At 34.8% G+C, this 17,413-nt stretch overlaps 2 protein-coding genes across 2 annotated transcripts; one reads left to right on the top strand and one right to left on the bottom strand.

The window, feature by feature from the left end:
- The first annotated feature begins 7,694 nt into the window (after positions 1–7,694).
- Positions 7,695–12,450, top strand: LOC143574965 (ubiquitin carboxyl-terminal hydrolase 2-like). The gene is made up of 3 exons (XM_077059452.1): positions 7,695–10,186; positions 11,243–11,748; positions 12,417–12,450. The coding sequence occupies exons 1-2, from the start codon at positions 7,698–7,700 to the stop codon at positions 11,463–11,465; spliced, it is 2,712 nt and encodes a 903-aa protein (XP_076915567.1). The 5' UTR covers positions 7,695–7,697; the 3' UTR covers positions 11,466–11,748; positions 12,417–12,450.
- A 1,151-nt stretch (positions 12,451–13,601) lies between these two features.
- Positions 13,602–16,751, bottom strand: LOC143574979 (uncharacterized). The gene is made up of 6 exons (XM_077059462.1): positions 16,539–16,751; positions 16,212–16,352; positions 15,350–15,458; positions 15,162–15,223; positions 14,625–14,728; positions 13,602–14,058 (listed from the first exon to the last, which is right to left on the bottom strand). The coding sequence occupies exons 1-6, from the start codon at positions 16,629–16,631 to the stop codon at positions 13,950–13,952; spliced, it is 618 nt and encodes a 205-aa protein (XP_076915577.1). The 5' UTR covers positions 16,632–16,751; the 3' UTR covers positions 13,602–13,949.
- Positions 16,752–17,413: the final 662 nt, after the last annotated feature.

Raw genomic sequence — 17,413 nt, 5'->3', positions numbered from 1 at the left:
TAATCCGGTGGCAACATGTTTTAAAATTTTCATACAAAAGCCCCTTTAAAATTTTTAACACAAAGTTTTTCCACAATCACACGATAAATCTAAAAACAATTGTGAAAAAAAAAAATAAATAACCTAGACCCGGTACTTCTTATTGTTTTTTTTACGTGTCCTTTTTCTTCAATATATATATATATATACACTAGCTTTTGAACCCGTGTATTACACAGGATTTATCAAATAATAAAGACAAAATTACAAATTTTGTCATTTAAACAAAGCCAAATTACGGTTCGTGTCCTTTTTTTAGTTTCTTTGCAGGCGGTGTCCTTTAAACATTTTTTTCCTACACGTTATGTCTTTTACGCTAACTGGGTTAGAAAATCTCAGTTAAATACCCTCACATGACTCACATGTGAGGGCATTTTTGTCTTTTCACACTGTCTATGTATCTTCCTTTCTTCTCTCTCATAAATTGAAGAAACCAAACCTGTAACTTTTTTTTCCCATCAAACCCAAACCCTAATTCCAAAAATGACACCCACCTCCTACTCTAACTCTACTCCTACTTACACTCCTACTTCTTCCACCTCCACCGCCGCCGCCGCCAGTTCTTCCACCTCCACCGCCGCCGTCGTTGCTTCCGGCGGCAATCCAGTTCTTCCATCGCTGCCAACACCGCCGTAGCAAGTTTCTCCGCCGTCGTTGCTTCCAGCGAAAATCTGACACCGACCCATATGTGGAACAACAACAACGAAGATGATGCATGTGGTGGTGGTGTTGACAGCTCTTCCAGTTCTTCCGTCGCCGCCAACACCGCGAAACACCGGTGGAAAGTCCGGCGAACGGACTTGATAATAGTTCTTGTGATTTGCTGAGATGGAAAGGGTTTACTGAGATGGAAGGTTGTAGATCTATGATGGGTTCGATTTGAAGATTCTGGCATCAAGATTAGTAGTTAATATCTTTACAAGTTGCAACTTCCCTAACCCTAACCTTATCAGGCCAACACCTTCAACCACCATCGACACATGCTACCACCGTAAACCGCCACCTGCAACCACCGCAAGCCTTTTAAGATCTACTTGCCGGAAAAACAAGGTGCAGGTTTCCGGTGAGTACAAAGAAAAACGAGTTCAGATCTTCAATTCGACCCCTTATAAGTCACGATTTGCAGGTTTGATTTGGAATTGGGGCTTCGATTTGGAAATAGTATGAATTGCCCTTATAAGTTCAGATCTGTGGTGGTGATGGTGGTGGTGCACAAAGGAGGGGAAGGTGTTATAAATAACATGATATAGACGAAAAGACAAAAATGCCCTTACATGCGACTCACGTGAGGGTATTTAACTGAGTTTTTCTAACCCAATTAGCGTAAAGAACATAACGTGTAGGAAAAAAATGTTTAAAGGACACCGCCTGCAAAGAAACTAAAAAAAGGACACGAACCGTAATTTGGCTTTGTTTAAAGGACAAAATTTGTAATTCTGTCAATAATAAAAATAAATTAGATCATTTATTTCAATTGTGATTCTCAAAATACTTATAAATTAATTTAATATAGATTTAATGGAAAAAACAAACGAATGGTTAACAAAAAGTACTAAAATAGGATGGTTTTAATGGAAACGTTAAGAAATTTTAAAATAAAGACAGAATTACAAATTTTGTCCTTTAAAATAAGTCGAATTACGGTTCGTGTCCTTTGTTAAGTTTCCTTGCAGGCGGTGTACTTTAAACTTTTTTTTCCTACAAGTTTTGTCCTTTACGCTAACTGGGTTAGAAAAAGTCAGTTAAATGCCCTCACGTGAGACGCATGTGAGGGCATTTTTGTCTTTTCGTCTACCCTGCAAACAAAACCCCTTGAAGTCAAACAAAACCCAACCCACCCCTGTCTCCCCCTTCGTCCGTTCCTCCCTTGCCTGCCACCGGATTCCCTCTCCGGCAAGCCACCGCCGCCGTCTTCTGAGGCATTAAGACATTACAAATTTTGAAGTCACACAATCATTTCGATAACATTTAGCAATAAGATTCATATCAGAAAAGAAACAATATAAATTCTAATTGAGGTTGTTTCAGCTAAAGGATGACAGACATTATAACTTACAATTTCAGCCTGATTGATTTTGTGTTTAATAATATTACGAAAAGCCCTAAATTGAAACAGGCAGTTCACCGTGGAAGAAGAAGTGGATCCACGTCACACCCGGAAGATGAAGTATATTCCGATACTGCCGCCGATCATTCCAATGATGATGACGATACTGCCGCCGATGAGCCGCCTCGCCGGAAGATGAAGTATATTCCGGTATGGATTTGTTTTTAATTATTTTTTGGTTGACTTTGACCAGATCTGGTTTTGTTTGTGTTTAATTATTTATTTGTATACTGTCGCCGATGAGCCGCCTCGCCGGAAGATGCAGATCTGAAAAATCGAAATCGCAGATCTGAATCCATGGCCGGAGTGGTTGGTGGCGGAGCTGTGACGGAGATGGAGCGGTGGCTGGTGGAGGAGCTGTGGTGGCGGTGGTGATGGTGTTTGAGGAAATCCATGGCCGGAGTGGTTGTGGTATGGTGATGGTGGTGGCGTAGAGAGAGAAATAAGAGAGAAAGGAAGGGAAGGTAATTGGAGTTGATTGTGATATGCAAAATGAAGAAGAGGACGAAGAAGAAGAAGTTGCAGGGCAGACGAAAAGACAAAAATGCCCTCACATGCATCTCACGTGAGGGCATTTAACTGACTTTTTCTAACCCAGTTAGCGTAAAGGACAAAACTTGTAGGAAAAAAAAGTTTAAAGTACACCGCCTGCAAGGAAACTTAACAAAGGACACGAACCGTAATTCGACTTATTTTAAAGGACAAAATTTGTAATTCTGTCTAAAATAAATATTAAAGTTGTGTAATTGGTCAAACCTCAAGTATGAAAATGAAACTTAATTCAATAATAAATAAAATCCACACTATGTTATAACCCACTTGACAAAATGGTTTTTACCCATGACCCATGAATAGCTAGAATGAATGAGATGAGAGATTATGAATTAGAAGAAATGTAGTCTTCACACCTAAGCTTCAATATTTTCTTTTATTAGTATTAATATATATATATATATATTATATATATATATTATTCTAGTTATTTTATAAAACAATTTGGATGACTTGGTTTTAAGTTGTTTTAAAAATAAATTTTCATAATTGTGTTCAAATTTAACATGTAGATAGACTTTTACGTGAAAAAAATCATTGAGTGATTTTTGTGAGAATAAGCAGAAAGTGGGTTGGTTTTCTATATTACTTAGTCATATATATTATTAAATTAATAATTATAATCATTAAGGTAACTTATGAAATCGTTATAACCTGACATACATTTAAAACAATCTTTGAAAAATAATATGTACTAAATTACTTAGTAAAACATAATGAATTTCAATGAAATTTATGCTTATAAACAAATTTATTTAGTTTAAAGGAAAAAAAATTAAGTTGATTAAAGTACTAGTAGGTTTCCAAATCCAAAAGACAATAAAGGAGCGAGCTATGTGAGCCGATAAAGGAATGGGCTGAAACATCACAGCCAATGACGAAGCTTGGACATAAATATCGAGAGGGCTGGACTCAATACGTATAAAAAGTTTCATAAATTAGATGCGCGTGGGTTCAAAATTTCGGTCGGAACGGGTAAATTTACACTATGTGTAAAAATTTTTGGCCGAAATAGGATAAATTTACACTACCAAGCGAAAAAACGGAGGGGTCAGACTCAAAATTTTGGTCGGAAACGGGTAAATTTACACTATGTATACAAATTTTCGGAAAAAAAAAGATAAATTTACACTACCGAGCGAAAAACGGAGGGGCCCGGACTCAAATTTTCTGTCATAAACGGGTAAATTTATACTATTAATAAAAATTTTAACAGTAAAAAGATAAATTTACACTATCGAGCGGAAAAACGGAGGGGGCCGGGGCCACCCCTGGCCCCAACTAAGCTTCGTTCTTGATCACAGTCAAAAGAACATTTGGAAAATTTATTTTGGAATGTGATGTTCATCTTCTTCTATTAAAATTTCGAGGACTAGGATTTCATTTCTAAAAAACACAAGCTACTAAAGTAAAATGGTGGTGTTTGGTATACACTCAAAAGAGTCATCGCATGGACGTTAGAGGTGCACATGTTTGGTCACACTCTCGATCAAAATAATGTTTGTCATGCTCAACATGAAGATTGGAAAAAATACCCTTCACCGAAAAATCGTGAGGTGGTTTTCAAAGCCTTAAGACTTAGTTTAGAGCCGCTCAGGTGGTGACAGTGAATAGAAAAGATAGCATCTAATAATAATGTGTCAAGTATAATAGATAACTTAATCCAATCAACAATCATACTCTTCCAAATGCCAAGCCTATTCTATAATAGATATGATGTTTATTTATTTATTTATTTTTTGATAAGGTATATTGGTTGTGTTAAATTATTAGTTTTATAACATAGTCATTTTTACATTAATAAACCTAGTAAAAGTAATTTCTTTTCAAAACTCCAAGGTCAACATACTATTGGATGATAGCAGGTAAAAAGGAAAAACAAAATCACATAAAATAACATGTAAAGATTGCAAGACTATTCTCTTTTTCAAAACTCTATAGTTGGTTTCTATAAATAGATAAATAAAATCAAGTAGTGTTACTATTTTTAAGCAATAACCCAATTGCAAATGAGAAGTCTTGAATTAATGCTTGGTTCAAATAGACAATGAGTCTCACTCAAGGCACAAACTACTTGTAGGGTATGAGGATGATGGAACGAATGCATACATTTCCTCTATTGGATAAAGATGTTGCTCCCAAAGACTCTTAGCTTTAAAAACCCGTTTTGACATATCAAGTATAGTCATATAGCTTAAAGTGTAGCTACATGATACAAAATCAACAACACAAAAAGTACTACTAATAATAGTATTAGCGCTCCTAATTATAAGTGTGTGATAACTATATTAGTAACATATAGGCAAGCAAGTATAATGACAAAAACATATAGGCAAACAAATAGAACACACAACAAAGCAAGTATCAGATCTACTTCCTTTGCTATACATTTTCATAATTTATCAAATGATTAAATTATTTTTAGAACAATGACTTTTTTGTGTTTAGGCAACCACACTAAAAGCTTCGTTGTCTCACTATGGCCAAACTATGTTATATTAATCGGGCTACGCTGGTTACAGAGTTGGCTTAGGTGTTTCCTTGGAAAACCATACCGTTGGGCGCCGACTGTCACTTGACAGTCGCTGTGCCACCGCAAGAACAAAACTCTCTGGTGTGAGATGAAAATCCGGGTGAGTTCGGGATTCGAACTGACAACCTTGGTTCTAGGGTTGTAAATGGACCGAACCGAACCGAACTGAACTGGACGAGACCTTGTCTGTGTTCTTTCGTTAAGCTTTTGTCGGAAAAACGGACGGTTCACGAAAAATTTGTGCATGTATTCGTCCATTAAGGAATTGAGTTTGTCCGTGTCTGTTTGTATCCGTCCGTCAATATTGTAAACGAACGCTAATGGACAAACAAACACACAGACACTAATGGACAAACGATCTTCAACATACAACAATGAACATTAATGGACAAACATAAAATGACTCTAATGAACAAACGAACATAAACGAGTACATATTAATTCCATAAAATATAATCATAACCAAACGTTCACGAACACTATTGAACGAGAACTCGACCTCCGTCCGTGTTCATCCGTTAAACTTACCAAACAAAATTTCTTTTTCATGTTCGGTTTATTATTAAACGAACAAATATAAACAAACTTATAACTAACATTATGTTGATAAGTTTAGTGGTGATTTCATGAAAATGAAAACCTGAACCCACTGATTTAAAACCAGACCGGCAAACCCTCGCCCACCACCACCAACACCGAGCCATACTCCACAGTCAAGACGTACTACTCGAGTCATACCGTTCCGGCGGCTCGCCGTTATCCGCCGTCGCCGTCGTTGATCCGGTCAATCTTCCTCCACATCTTCCGGCTGCTAAGTAAGCTCTTTCGTTGTTTGTTTCTTATTGCACACGCTATTATTATTACCTGTTTCTGGTTACTTTGATGTTCGAAAGTTACTGATTGTTTATCGATTGTTATTATTTGATTTGATTAGTTGTGTTAATTGTTATGTTAATGAATATCGGAAACCGGAATCTGAAAGTTGTGTTTGTAAAATGATTGATGGATTTAAAAGTTAAAACCCTAGGCTGCTAGGCTTTTTGATATTAGTTAGTTATTAGATTATTATTAATAATAAACTGGAGCTAACTAAGAGTTGTGGCTATGATTTATGACTGGTTATTTGATGTATTCTGCTAGTACTACTGGAATTCTAGCTCATGGTTTATATATTCTATTCAGTTATGATTTGATTAGTTGTGTTAATGAATATCGGAAATCGGAAAGTCGCGTCTGTAGTTTTTTTTCCCGATTGATGGATTTAAAACCCTAGGCTGCTAAGCTTTTGTGTTTTGGGATACTAGGTATTAAAATATCATTAATAAATTGGAACTAAGAGTTGTGATTATGAATTATGAGCTGTTTGATATGTATGTACGGATTATCTTCTGTATCCTGGTGGTGCTGCTGTAATTCCAGCTCATGGTTTATATTTTCTAGTCAGTTATGGTGACATACGGGTTATTATTAGGTAATTAAGTTTGTTGAGGTGAGGAGTGAGGACCACTGCAAATACTCTGTTAAAACTTCAATATCAAGATGATGATTAAGTTGTCAGAAGGCCTTCGTGCCCACTTAGGCTTTTGGGCGAGACGAGGTGCAGGGGAAGCACCTTGTATTTGTTTAGGCAATCTGACGACCTTTAAATGAGATTCCGACTAGATTTTGTCAGATTTCGTGTGACACTCCACAAATTCTAGGCAAACTGGTCCAAAACGTCCAAAAATGGCATTGGATTTTTCAAACTATCCCCAAATATGTCAAACTTTAAAAATGGTATGTTTATGCTATGTGCCTTGCTCATCTCGGGTCCTCACTTTTTAAGCGTTTTGCATCTAGGCCTAAGGTTTGCCCTTTACGCCTTGAGTGCGCCTTGTGTCTTTGAAAACTATGGATGATGATAGATCAATGGAAGCTATCAAAGATTCAAAGTTGGTAATCGGTCTCTAAATCATTCAGTTTGTTCACTTTTTTCAGGAAATAATCTGTTAGGGTTTTGTAGGTCAAGCCTGCAGCATGTTTGCTCTGAGTTTGTTAACAACTATTTTTCAAGATATATTGATGTGTTTTGAGGAAAAAAAGTAATTAAGATAATTGTAATTGGTATTATGAGTCATATTATAATACTTTTCTAGTGGCAGCGTTTCATATTTTTTACCTACAGCATGTTTGTCTGAGTTTTTTAACAAGAATTTTTCAAGTTATATATGATGTGTTTTGAGTTGAAAAAGTAATTAAGATAATTGTAATTAGTGTTAGTGAGTCATATTATAATACTTTTCTCGTGACAACATTATTTTTTACCTGCAGCATGTTTACTCTGAGTTTGCTAACAACTATAGTTCCAAGATATATTTGATGCTTTTTGAGAAGAAAAGTATTTAGGATCATCGTAATTATCAGAGTTATAATATATTACTTTTCTAGCGGTAACATTTCTTATTTTTTAGTTTTTTTTAGGTTTTAATGGGGAAAAAGGTTAAAAAGAGAGCAGCGCGTGCTGAAAAGGAAAAACGGCTTCAAACCTCTTCTCCCAAAACAGTTTTACCGGAGATTGTTCCAGCCACTGACGTCGACGCTGTCATCGATGGCGTTTCAGTTAATAAAGAGACACAAACATGCCCTCATCTTGAAGATGGCATCGATTTTGAAAAAATTTCTTTAAAACTTTCATCACTCGAGTCCCATAAGTGTGATGATTGTAGGGATAGTGCAGGTTACAAAAGGGCAAAAAAAGGAAAATCAAAACATGGAAAAGGTAAAGCAAATGGTTCAAAACCCGAATCTATCTCCATTTGGGTGTGTTTGGAATGTGGCCATTTTTCATGTGGTGGTGCTGGGTTACCTACAACACCACACAGTCATGCAGCCCGACATTCAAAACAAAATCGCCATCCGTTGGTTATCCAGTTTTCTAACCCTAATCTCAGATGGTGTTTTCCTTGTAGTAAACTTATTCCAGTTCATGGTTTTGAAAACGAAGAACAAAAAGACGGTTTATCTGAATTTGTTAAGTTATTTAAAAATCAATCATCATCATCAGAAACGCGTGTAGACGTTGAGGATATCTGGTTTGGTGGTGGTAGTGTTACAAGTGAGATAAAATCAGTAAGTACACTTACAAGTTCTGTAGAAAATGGAGATAGATATATGATAAGAGGTTTGGTAAATTTAGGCAACACATGTTTCTTCAATTCAGTATTGCAAAATCTTTTATCAATGGATGTTCTACGTGATTACTTCATGAAACTAGAAAGGCCCGTTGGGCCTCTCACATCTTCTTTAAAGAAGCTATTTGTTGAAACGAGCCCATCAACAGGTGTGCGGAATGTCATCAACCCAAGATCGTTTTTTGGGTGTGTTTGTGCAAAAGCTCCACAGTTTAAGGGATTTCAACAACATGATAGTCATGAGTTGCTTCGTTGCTTGCTTGATGGGTTGTGCACTGAGGAATCGCGTGTACAAAAACGGTCACAAGATGATAAAAGTTCTCCAAAACATGTTTCTACTTTTGTAGATAATATATTTGGGGGGCAAATATCTAGCACGGTTAGTTGTTTGGAATGTGGGCACGCGTCTGTAGTATATGAACCGTGTTTAGATCTCTCTTTACCTTTACCAACCAAAAATTCTCAATCTAAACGGGCCACTACGGTTTCTCGATCCAAGAAACCAAAACTTCCTCCAAAAAGACAGGGAAAGTTTCGACCAAAAAGTAAGAAAGTTACAAATGTTTCAACCAGCAATGAGTCAGCGCAACCCATTAACCCTATTGAAAAAGAAACCGACAACAACATTGATTCAGGTGATTTAAAGCAGCCAGAATTGCAGGAGAATGGAATCAAGCGGGATAATAATGATAGTGGTACTGTGAATCCATCAGATGCTTCATCATTGTTGGATCATAGTGAGCCCACTGTGGTATCAAATGGTCATGATACAGCTGTTGACCATGTTGATTCGGTCGATTCAGAGGAACCACTATCATGGTTGGATTATCTTGAACCGAGTAGTTCTATGGTTGACAATATGGAATCACATTATCAAGATTCATCTGTAATTCAGGATTCAGTTCAAGATTCTGGAAATAGTAATGATGCGATTGAAGATTCTGGAAATAGTAATGATGCAATTCAAGTTTCTAGAAATAGTAATGATGCAATTCAAGTTTCTGAAAACAGTAATGATGTCGTTTGGGAAGATGAGCCTATGTTGCAAGTTCAAGAATCTGAAGTATTGTTACTTCCTTACAAGGAAGTGACCTCAACCAGTGAACAAGAACCATTGGATTTTGATGGGTTTGGTGGGTTGTTTGACGAGCCTGAGGTTGCTGATGGGCCCGGGCCCACTGTGAACCCGTTACCAAATGGAATTGAAGAAAGTGAATCTGATCCTGATGAAGTTGATACCGATTCTCCAGTTTCTGTGGAGAAATGTTTGGCTTATTTCACTACCCCTGAACTTCTCACCAAAACCGAACATGCGTGGCAGTGTGAAAAATGTTCAAAATCTTTAAAAACGAGATTAAAAAGCAAAGTACAGAATGGGGGTGAAAATGGAATTTCAAGTGTTTCGTCTGATTCATGCATTGATCACGTGGTTTCTAACGGGGTCAAAAACTTTAGTGATCAAAGTACTGAAAATGCTGATGTGGTGTTGGGTAATGGAAAGAGTGACGACGGTCAAAGTCAAGATGCTGAATCTTTCAGTGTGAACGGGAATGAGAAGGTTCTAGAAAGACAAGATGAACCAGATAGCAGTGAGGATGAAGAGGTGGATTCTAAGTGTGTGATGGCAAGAGATGCATCTAAGAGGATTCTGATCAGCCGGGCTCCACCGGTCTTGACCATTCATTTGAAAAGATTCTGCCAAGATGCTCGGGGACGTTTAAGTAAATTAAATGGTCATGTCAACTTTAGAGATACAATTGATCTTAAACCCTACATGGATCCCAGGTATGTATATGTTCTATTTTTTTCTCTTGAATTTTATTAAATATCTGATATTTGATCACTGTGAACAATGTCTATTCTTCGACTAATATATGAAGAAAGTTACATCTATGTAAAGTTATCTGACAGCTATAAAAGAGAGTATTATTATTATTGTCTTTTTGTTTACAAGTTTATGTGAAAATGCCTATTACATCTATATAAAGTTATCTGACAGTTATACCAGTTTATGTTACATCTATATAAAGTTAGTTATCTGACAGCTATAAAAGAGAGTATTTTAATTATTGTCTTTTTTTTACAAGTTAATGTGCAAATGCCTATTACTCCCTTGAGAAATCTGACTGGTGTGAATTTAGAGGTCTCAATTTCCCATATATATACAAATTGATCGATCTGGGTCAGACTTGATTTTTAACAGGTCAAACGGGTTGTGAACTGGTTTTACTAGAAATGAAAACCGGACAAGTGGGCCAAAATGGTTTTCAAACAGTTCGAAATGTATTTAAAAGGATAAAGCCATCTAATTATATTATTAAAAAAACCTTTAGCTTATTATCATAATAATACAGTTTTTATATTTTATGTTTAAAGACTTTTAACAAAAAAAGAATTGTTGCTCATCCCAGACCAACTCTTACTTAAAAAAAATCCTTTCTTGACCCTTTACCTAGGCATGCAAATGAATGGAATGTTCAGTGAACTGTTCAGGCAGGAGGTTGGTTTATGTTTGTTCGTTTATTAAACGAATGAAGATGAACAATTTTTAGTTTATTTAGCTAAACAAACGAAAATGAACACATGTGTCGTTTGTTTATTTATGTTCGTGAACATTCGTTCTTATAAATGCGTTTATCTTTGTTCTTTTGTTTGTTTATGTTCGTTCTTTCATTCGATTGTTTGTTCGGTTGAAGTTAAATGAACATACACGAACTTGCCTCATTAGTGTTGGTTCTGTTCATTTGCACTCCAGTTTTCTACTTTCAGTTGTGGTCATCGTATAAACTGTTCTGATGAAAATTTGCAAGTTTTGAATTTCTAAAATTTTGGATGATGCAGTTGCTGTAAAGATAAAGAGACGTACAAATACCAGTTGGTAGGAGTAGTGGAGCATTCAGGGACAATGAGGGGAGGGCATTATGTGGCTTACGTAAAAGGTGTTGCGAAGGGCAATTTGGACAATTCCTTATGGTACCATGCGAGTGACGCTTACGTCCGTGAGGCTTCTCTGGAAGAGGTTCTCGGGTGTGAGGCCTACATTTTGTTCTATGAAGAAATGTGAGGTAAAGTTTAAATGTTTCAATTGTTTAGTTACTTTGAATCCCTTATTTGTGGGATCTTTTGTTTTGAGGGATGTATTGAGAATATCCCTTGGTGAGAGAGAGAGAGAGCAATGGAAATGTTTATTTCATGAGTGTACTATATCAACATTTTACACCCATTTTACTTTCTTTTTTATTTTTCCTTTTATTCTTTTATGTTATATTGATGAATCTCTATAGCCTTTCGAGTTTAAATTGAAGCTTATTTAATTAAAGCAGTTATGTCCAGATTAGGCTAGGGGTGTTCATCGAATCGAATAACGAATTTTCAAGTTAGTCGAATCGAATAATTCGAATAGTTTATTTTTTTCTACTATTCGTATTCGATTCTTGTGCGTTTAAAATTTGGATTATTCGATTCGTATTTGTATTCGTATTATCTCCCATATTCGAAATTCGATTCTATTCGTATTTGAAACTCGAATTCGAATCGAATTCGAATCGATTCAAGTTCACATATGTCAAAAACTTCAAAAGCCATAATCATCAATGTAAAACACATAAATATAAGTTTAAAATAACTACAATACCACATGATAATAAGTTCAAAATTAAGTATTAGCAAAATTAAGAAATTATGGGTTATTGGGATTAATTATTATGTTTTGAACAATTATTATTTACATAATTCACCAAAATTAATAAGTTAAATATATATATTAATATATTCTATAATTTGAATTCGAATTTCGAATCGAATCGAATAAAAAATCATGAATTCGTATTTGATTCTTATTCGATTCGTATTCGATTACTATACTCGAATACGAATCGAATCGAATTCGAATATTTTGAAATCTAATTCGAATATTCAACCAATCGAATTCGAATATTCATATTCGAATCGAGTTGAATTTCGAATGTTTCGAATTCAAATCAAATTTTGAACACTCCTAGATTAGGCTAGTGAGCCTAAAGAAGTCTTATTATTGATTGTATTTATATAACATAGTATACAACTAAATAGAAGATATTAATATGATTATACATGTAAATACAAAATGTTATAATATTATTGATATATGAATGTTTACCTACAATGTATCTCATTTCATGGTTATAAGGATGAACATGCTAGTTCTAATTTGTCATTACCTGTATAGTTGTTTGTAATCTCATCAAATATTCATGTCCAACCAACCAGGTATTTTGGTTATTTCTTAAAGTGCAACTGATATTCAATGTTTGAATGTCTCACTTGGTTGTATCCGGATCATTTTGGGTCATGTCACATATTAAAAGTATAATGACGGTTGTTTCTATCTTTCTACATTTTTTCATCTTTCAAATACTCGATTAAACAACTTGTACTTCATTGCAGACAAGCACCTCTCAACACTTGTCGTTGCGACAATTAAGACGACACAACATGGATTAAAAATGTTTGTTTCCATAATCTTACAACAGTAGAAAGACCATTCAACTTGGGAAAACATTTTACATGTTATTAGATTTTTGATGTAGTCGAAGAGTTAAACTCAAGTATTCTTTAGTCATTATCATGAAAATCGTATGGATAAATTCTGGCTAACATTATCATCTTTAGCATATTAAGTTCATGAAAATAATTACACTTAAAAAACCCATACACAAAACATCATAATAACTTCATTGAAGGCTAAAAAGTAAAAAGGATAACGGTTAACCCCAAAACATCCAACTCTATCAAGAGAAATTCGCGATGAACTCTCAACAAAGTTAAGCCATAACTTTCCTAAATTTCATGGGAGTCGAATCGGCATGAACATCTTCAAGATTAAACTCCATTAATACAGTCCGATTATTCAATGGTACAAGTCAACAGATCAATATTCATCCAAATGTACAACATGCCCCAAATCAATTTGATAAAAAGACAGTTTTTATGATCCTAATTAACTTATTGTTACTTATTTATAAAATGTTAATAAAACGTGGACGAAAAGTGTCGATATCAGCCCAACTCTGCCAGTTCCTCAAAATTTTCCCGATAGAACCCAACCCATTTGGACTGCGACCTAACATAGCTTATCCACATCTATGATCATATGACAACATGCTATCAAAATACCAAAGAAAAGGGAATCCAAAATGTCACATTATGAACATCCATGAAGTTCAACCCAAAAATCGCTCGTTTTTCTATTAACTGGTGGTTACACAAATTTCAAACCCTAGTTTGTGTAACCGGACGAATATACAATCAATCATTTCAAGTCCAGTTGAACCAGAGTACTTTAATCAAAGATCCAAAGTCATAACCTAGTAATTTTTAGACTCGAATCTGACATACGTCTTTTTTATCTTCCAAAATAACTCTATTTTAAAACCCTTTTTATATAGTAAACACAGTTATTGATTCTTTCTACCCAAAATAAATACTTTCATCATACTTGAAGATAAAAAGCAACTCATCTGACACTCAAAAGTCAACTATTGACTCTTGTTTGGGAATATGATCTCTTCTATGCACCGCTGCTGTTTGCAACACCTGCACGCACTCTCAACATTTCTGTCCGCTTGCTTCTCTCCATCACGTCTACTAGCCAGTTCACAATTTCCTTTATTCCGGTCCTGCGTATTAAAAAAAGAAAAAGAAACAATACATTTATGATAATTTCACAAATTCCACATAAGTGTTCTTGAGTTTTTTTTAGAGGGAAAGGAAAGGAAAACTAAGATAGTTAAAAAATGGGTGTTCTTGAGTTTTTTTTTTTAGAATGGAAAGGAAAGGAGTAGGAGGAGTTAGGAGGGATTAAATTAATGTATTTTCCCAATAAGTTATCCTCCCAAAAATGGGATGATTACTAAGGATAACTATTTTTAACATAGTTATCCTTTCCTTTCCTCTAATTTCCTTCCAACTCAAGAACACACCTAATTAAAATAAATTTCCTTCCCTTTCTTATCCTTCCCTCTCCTTTCCTTTTCTTTCCTTGGTTAAAAAACTCAAGAAAGGTGACAAACAGGTTGATTTGGGCTATGTTTTATATTCAACAGGTTAAAAGGGTAAAAAGAAAACAAGTCAATGAGTCGAAAGTTGTCTTGAGTGGATTCAAATCACTAAAACCTATATAGTTAGATAATTATTCTAATGAAAATATAAAAAAAATTTACTAAGTTACATATTGTAGACTTACCCATCATAGCCTGAAACACCTTCAAATGTATAAGCTCTTTCATCTAATTTCTTGAGGTCCAAATATCGAGCAAGTTCTTCTGCTGAAACAGCATCACCAAGATCCTACATTGAAATCGTGCACATTAATAACTTGTGAGAATTAAAAAATAAAAATAAACAATTATATTATATAAGAAAGAAAAATAAGGTAGACCCACTGACACTTTCTCGTTCATTCTTTAAGATTTTTGTGTACTATATATAAATATCTTAAATGAAACAATTTAGGACTTAAAATGTTAGGAGAGTTTTGACCCGCTTCAGATTGAGGTAGTTTTTCTGGTTTTACCCGTTTGACCCATTATCTATAAAATATAATCTGAAGAAAAAAGAAGGCGCCTAAATTGCAATAGTACACCTATATGAAAGTAATGAAATCCTAGCACCCAATATTAGTAAAAATTTCATTAACGTCTTATTGGCTATTAAACAGCAATGTCTAGGCAATTTTCAAGAGATTCGCGGGAAAAGGGGGGGGGGAGGTGGGGGTGGTTACCTGCTTGTTGGCCAGTACTAGAAGAGGGGCGCCTCTCAGGTCTTCATGCCTAAGCACCTTTTCTGGCAATGATGAGTTTGATATTACAGGAAGCATATGTTATATATATTCAGGTCATAATAATTTACCACAACAGGTAAATTCTAACATAAATAGAAATTAAGTCTAGAGAAATATGTATTATTTACCAAGGGCAGATTTAGAATCTTCAAAACATGATGAAGAAGAAGCATCAACTACAAAAATAACAGCATGTGCCTCTTCATAATATTTCTCCCAAATTGAGCGAAGACCAGGCTGACATCATAAAAGATCAGGCCTCAGTGAAAAAAAATAATCATGATCTAGAGGCATGTAGTTGCACTTTGTAAAGTGAGCCACATGCATTATTGTTGCTTTTAAAACTATAGGTTTTTATGTTAAAAGAGCCTTTGCACTACAGAAAATAGGTTAAAATAAAAGTAAGTTATTAAAATTTAAGCCTGAGAACATATTCTGGATTGGCTACAAAAGTGATTATTACAAACTGAAAGCGCAATACTTTTAGTTTATATGACTAGCAAAACTGATTTTGATATTCTGAATTTTAGGGGTAAATAGTCAGATTTGGAGAAGGAGCCAGTGCAAGAAAACTAATTATTCCACATAAATGTAAAACTACCAAATATACATAACTTCAATCTAATTATCTCCTGATTCTGATTCTTTAAATCACAATAATCATTTTGAATACACACATCCAAACTCTCTAAATGATGCTCCCTTTTTCTAGCAGTTAACTGTGTATTGTACACAATTAGACGGATATTCCTATGTGAAATTAACAATTTGTAATTTACAAAGTAAGATCATATGCATTGTTCATCAATAAGGGGTCTGGGTGACTTGTTGTGATTATGGGATGCTTGTTATTACTTATTATTACACAAGTAACACAGCTTTGCAAAGTAAGAAAAACAAGAAGCCTTTTTACAGGTGAAAAAAATGAAACGTTACAAAGAAATTACCTAGTAATATATAGAATTACTAGTAAGGATTCAATCTAAGTACCTGACCTCCAAGGTCCCAAAACACAAGTTTTGAATTCGAAGTTTCTATTCTACCAATATTTAGTCCAACAGTAGGAACAATTCGATCAGGGGGAAGACCTTCTACGTTTGAATATTGTGCCTTCAATTTCTCCAGTAAAGTCTACACATTAAATTAAAAACAAAATTAGCATATTACAAGTTGCTTGCTTTATCAATATATATCAGGTTTAACATTATTAAAGGAGATTAGGGGAATTTGGGAATTGATGAAAATGGATTTGTATGAAAAGTAACATGCAAAACTGAAGCGCAACAAGAAGGTAGAAAAGAAGAGTGAAAACATTACTGTTTTTCCAGCCTTGTCAATTCCAAGAATCAGTACATGAAACTCTGTCTTACTGACCAGATATTCCCAAAGTCCATAGAACAATGAAAACATCTCTTAACCTCTTTAGCTTAGCTTTTCTCCACCTTATGAAAGGAGAAATGAGAATTTTGATTCTTAATTCAAAGCCCTCATATCAACTTCTCTGAAAACATAAAGCAGTGCGCACGTATATCAATATTTCATGGCAAAAAGAACATAACTAATAAAGGAGAATGTATAAGGCCAAAGTGAAACAACAAATCGATGTCACCTCTACAAACTGACCAACCCATAATATTTTTCTGATTACAGTTCCGGCAACTAACCAGATAACATAATCCTATCAATCATCATTATTTTCACCACCTTTTTAATTAAGTTATGCACTTATGTTATATCAGATCATTATACACTTAACTATTGTTAGAGGGTATTAAGTGTAACTTTGGGTATTATAAGTACCCCTTTATTGAAAACCTAAATTCAAACAACAAACAAAACATACAACTTACACATACAATTGTTTGATTCTGTTACTTGAAGATCACAAGCTTATTGGTCTAGATTCACAAATTCACCTAGGTTATAATAACACGCATCTAAGTTATTGACTTGGGATGAGCGGATGAGCTAAAGTTCCACCTCTCTCTGGATAAGGTTTCGTGGAAACGTATGATTCAGGTTTTAGGGGCTTGTACACTTCATCTGTATCTATGTTGTTTTACGATGTTATATGTGTATAATTTACCACGTAACTCTTCCGCCACTTGTTTTGTAATTCGGTAGCTCTCTATTTCCCAATTGTTTAGTTCTGTATTATTTGTTTTCGGTGTCGAGAGTCTCTCTAAAAGCAG

Source organism: Bidens hawaiensis, unplaced genomic scaffold (genome assembly GCF_021521415.1).
Source record: "Bidens hawaiensis isolate Kalapana, Puna unplaced genomic scaffold, B.hawaiensis_p1.1 tig00027229_1, whole genome shotgun sequence".
Classification (NCBI taxonomy): Eukaryota; Viridiplantae; Streptophyta; class Magnoliopsida; order Asterales; family Asteraceae; genus Bidens; species Bidens hawaiensis.
This window is presented reverse-complemented; position numbering and strand designations above follow the sequence as displayed.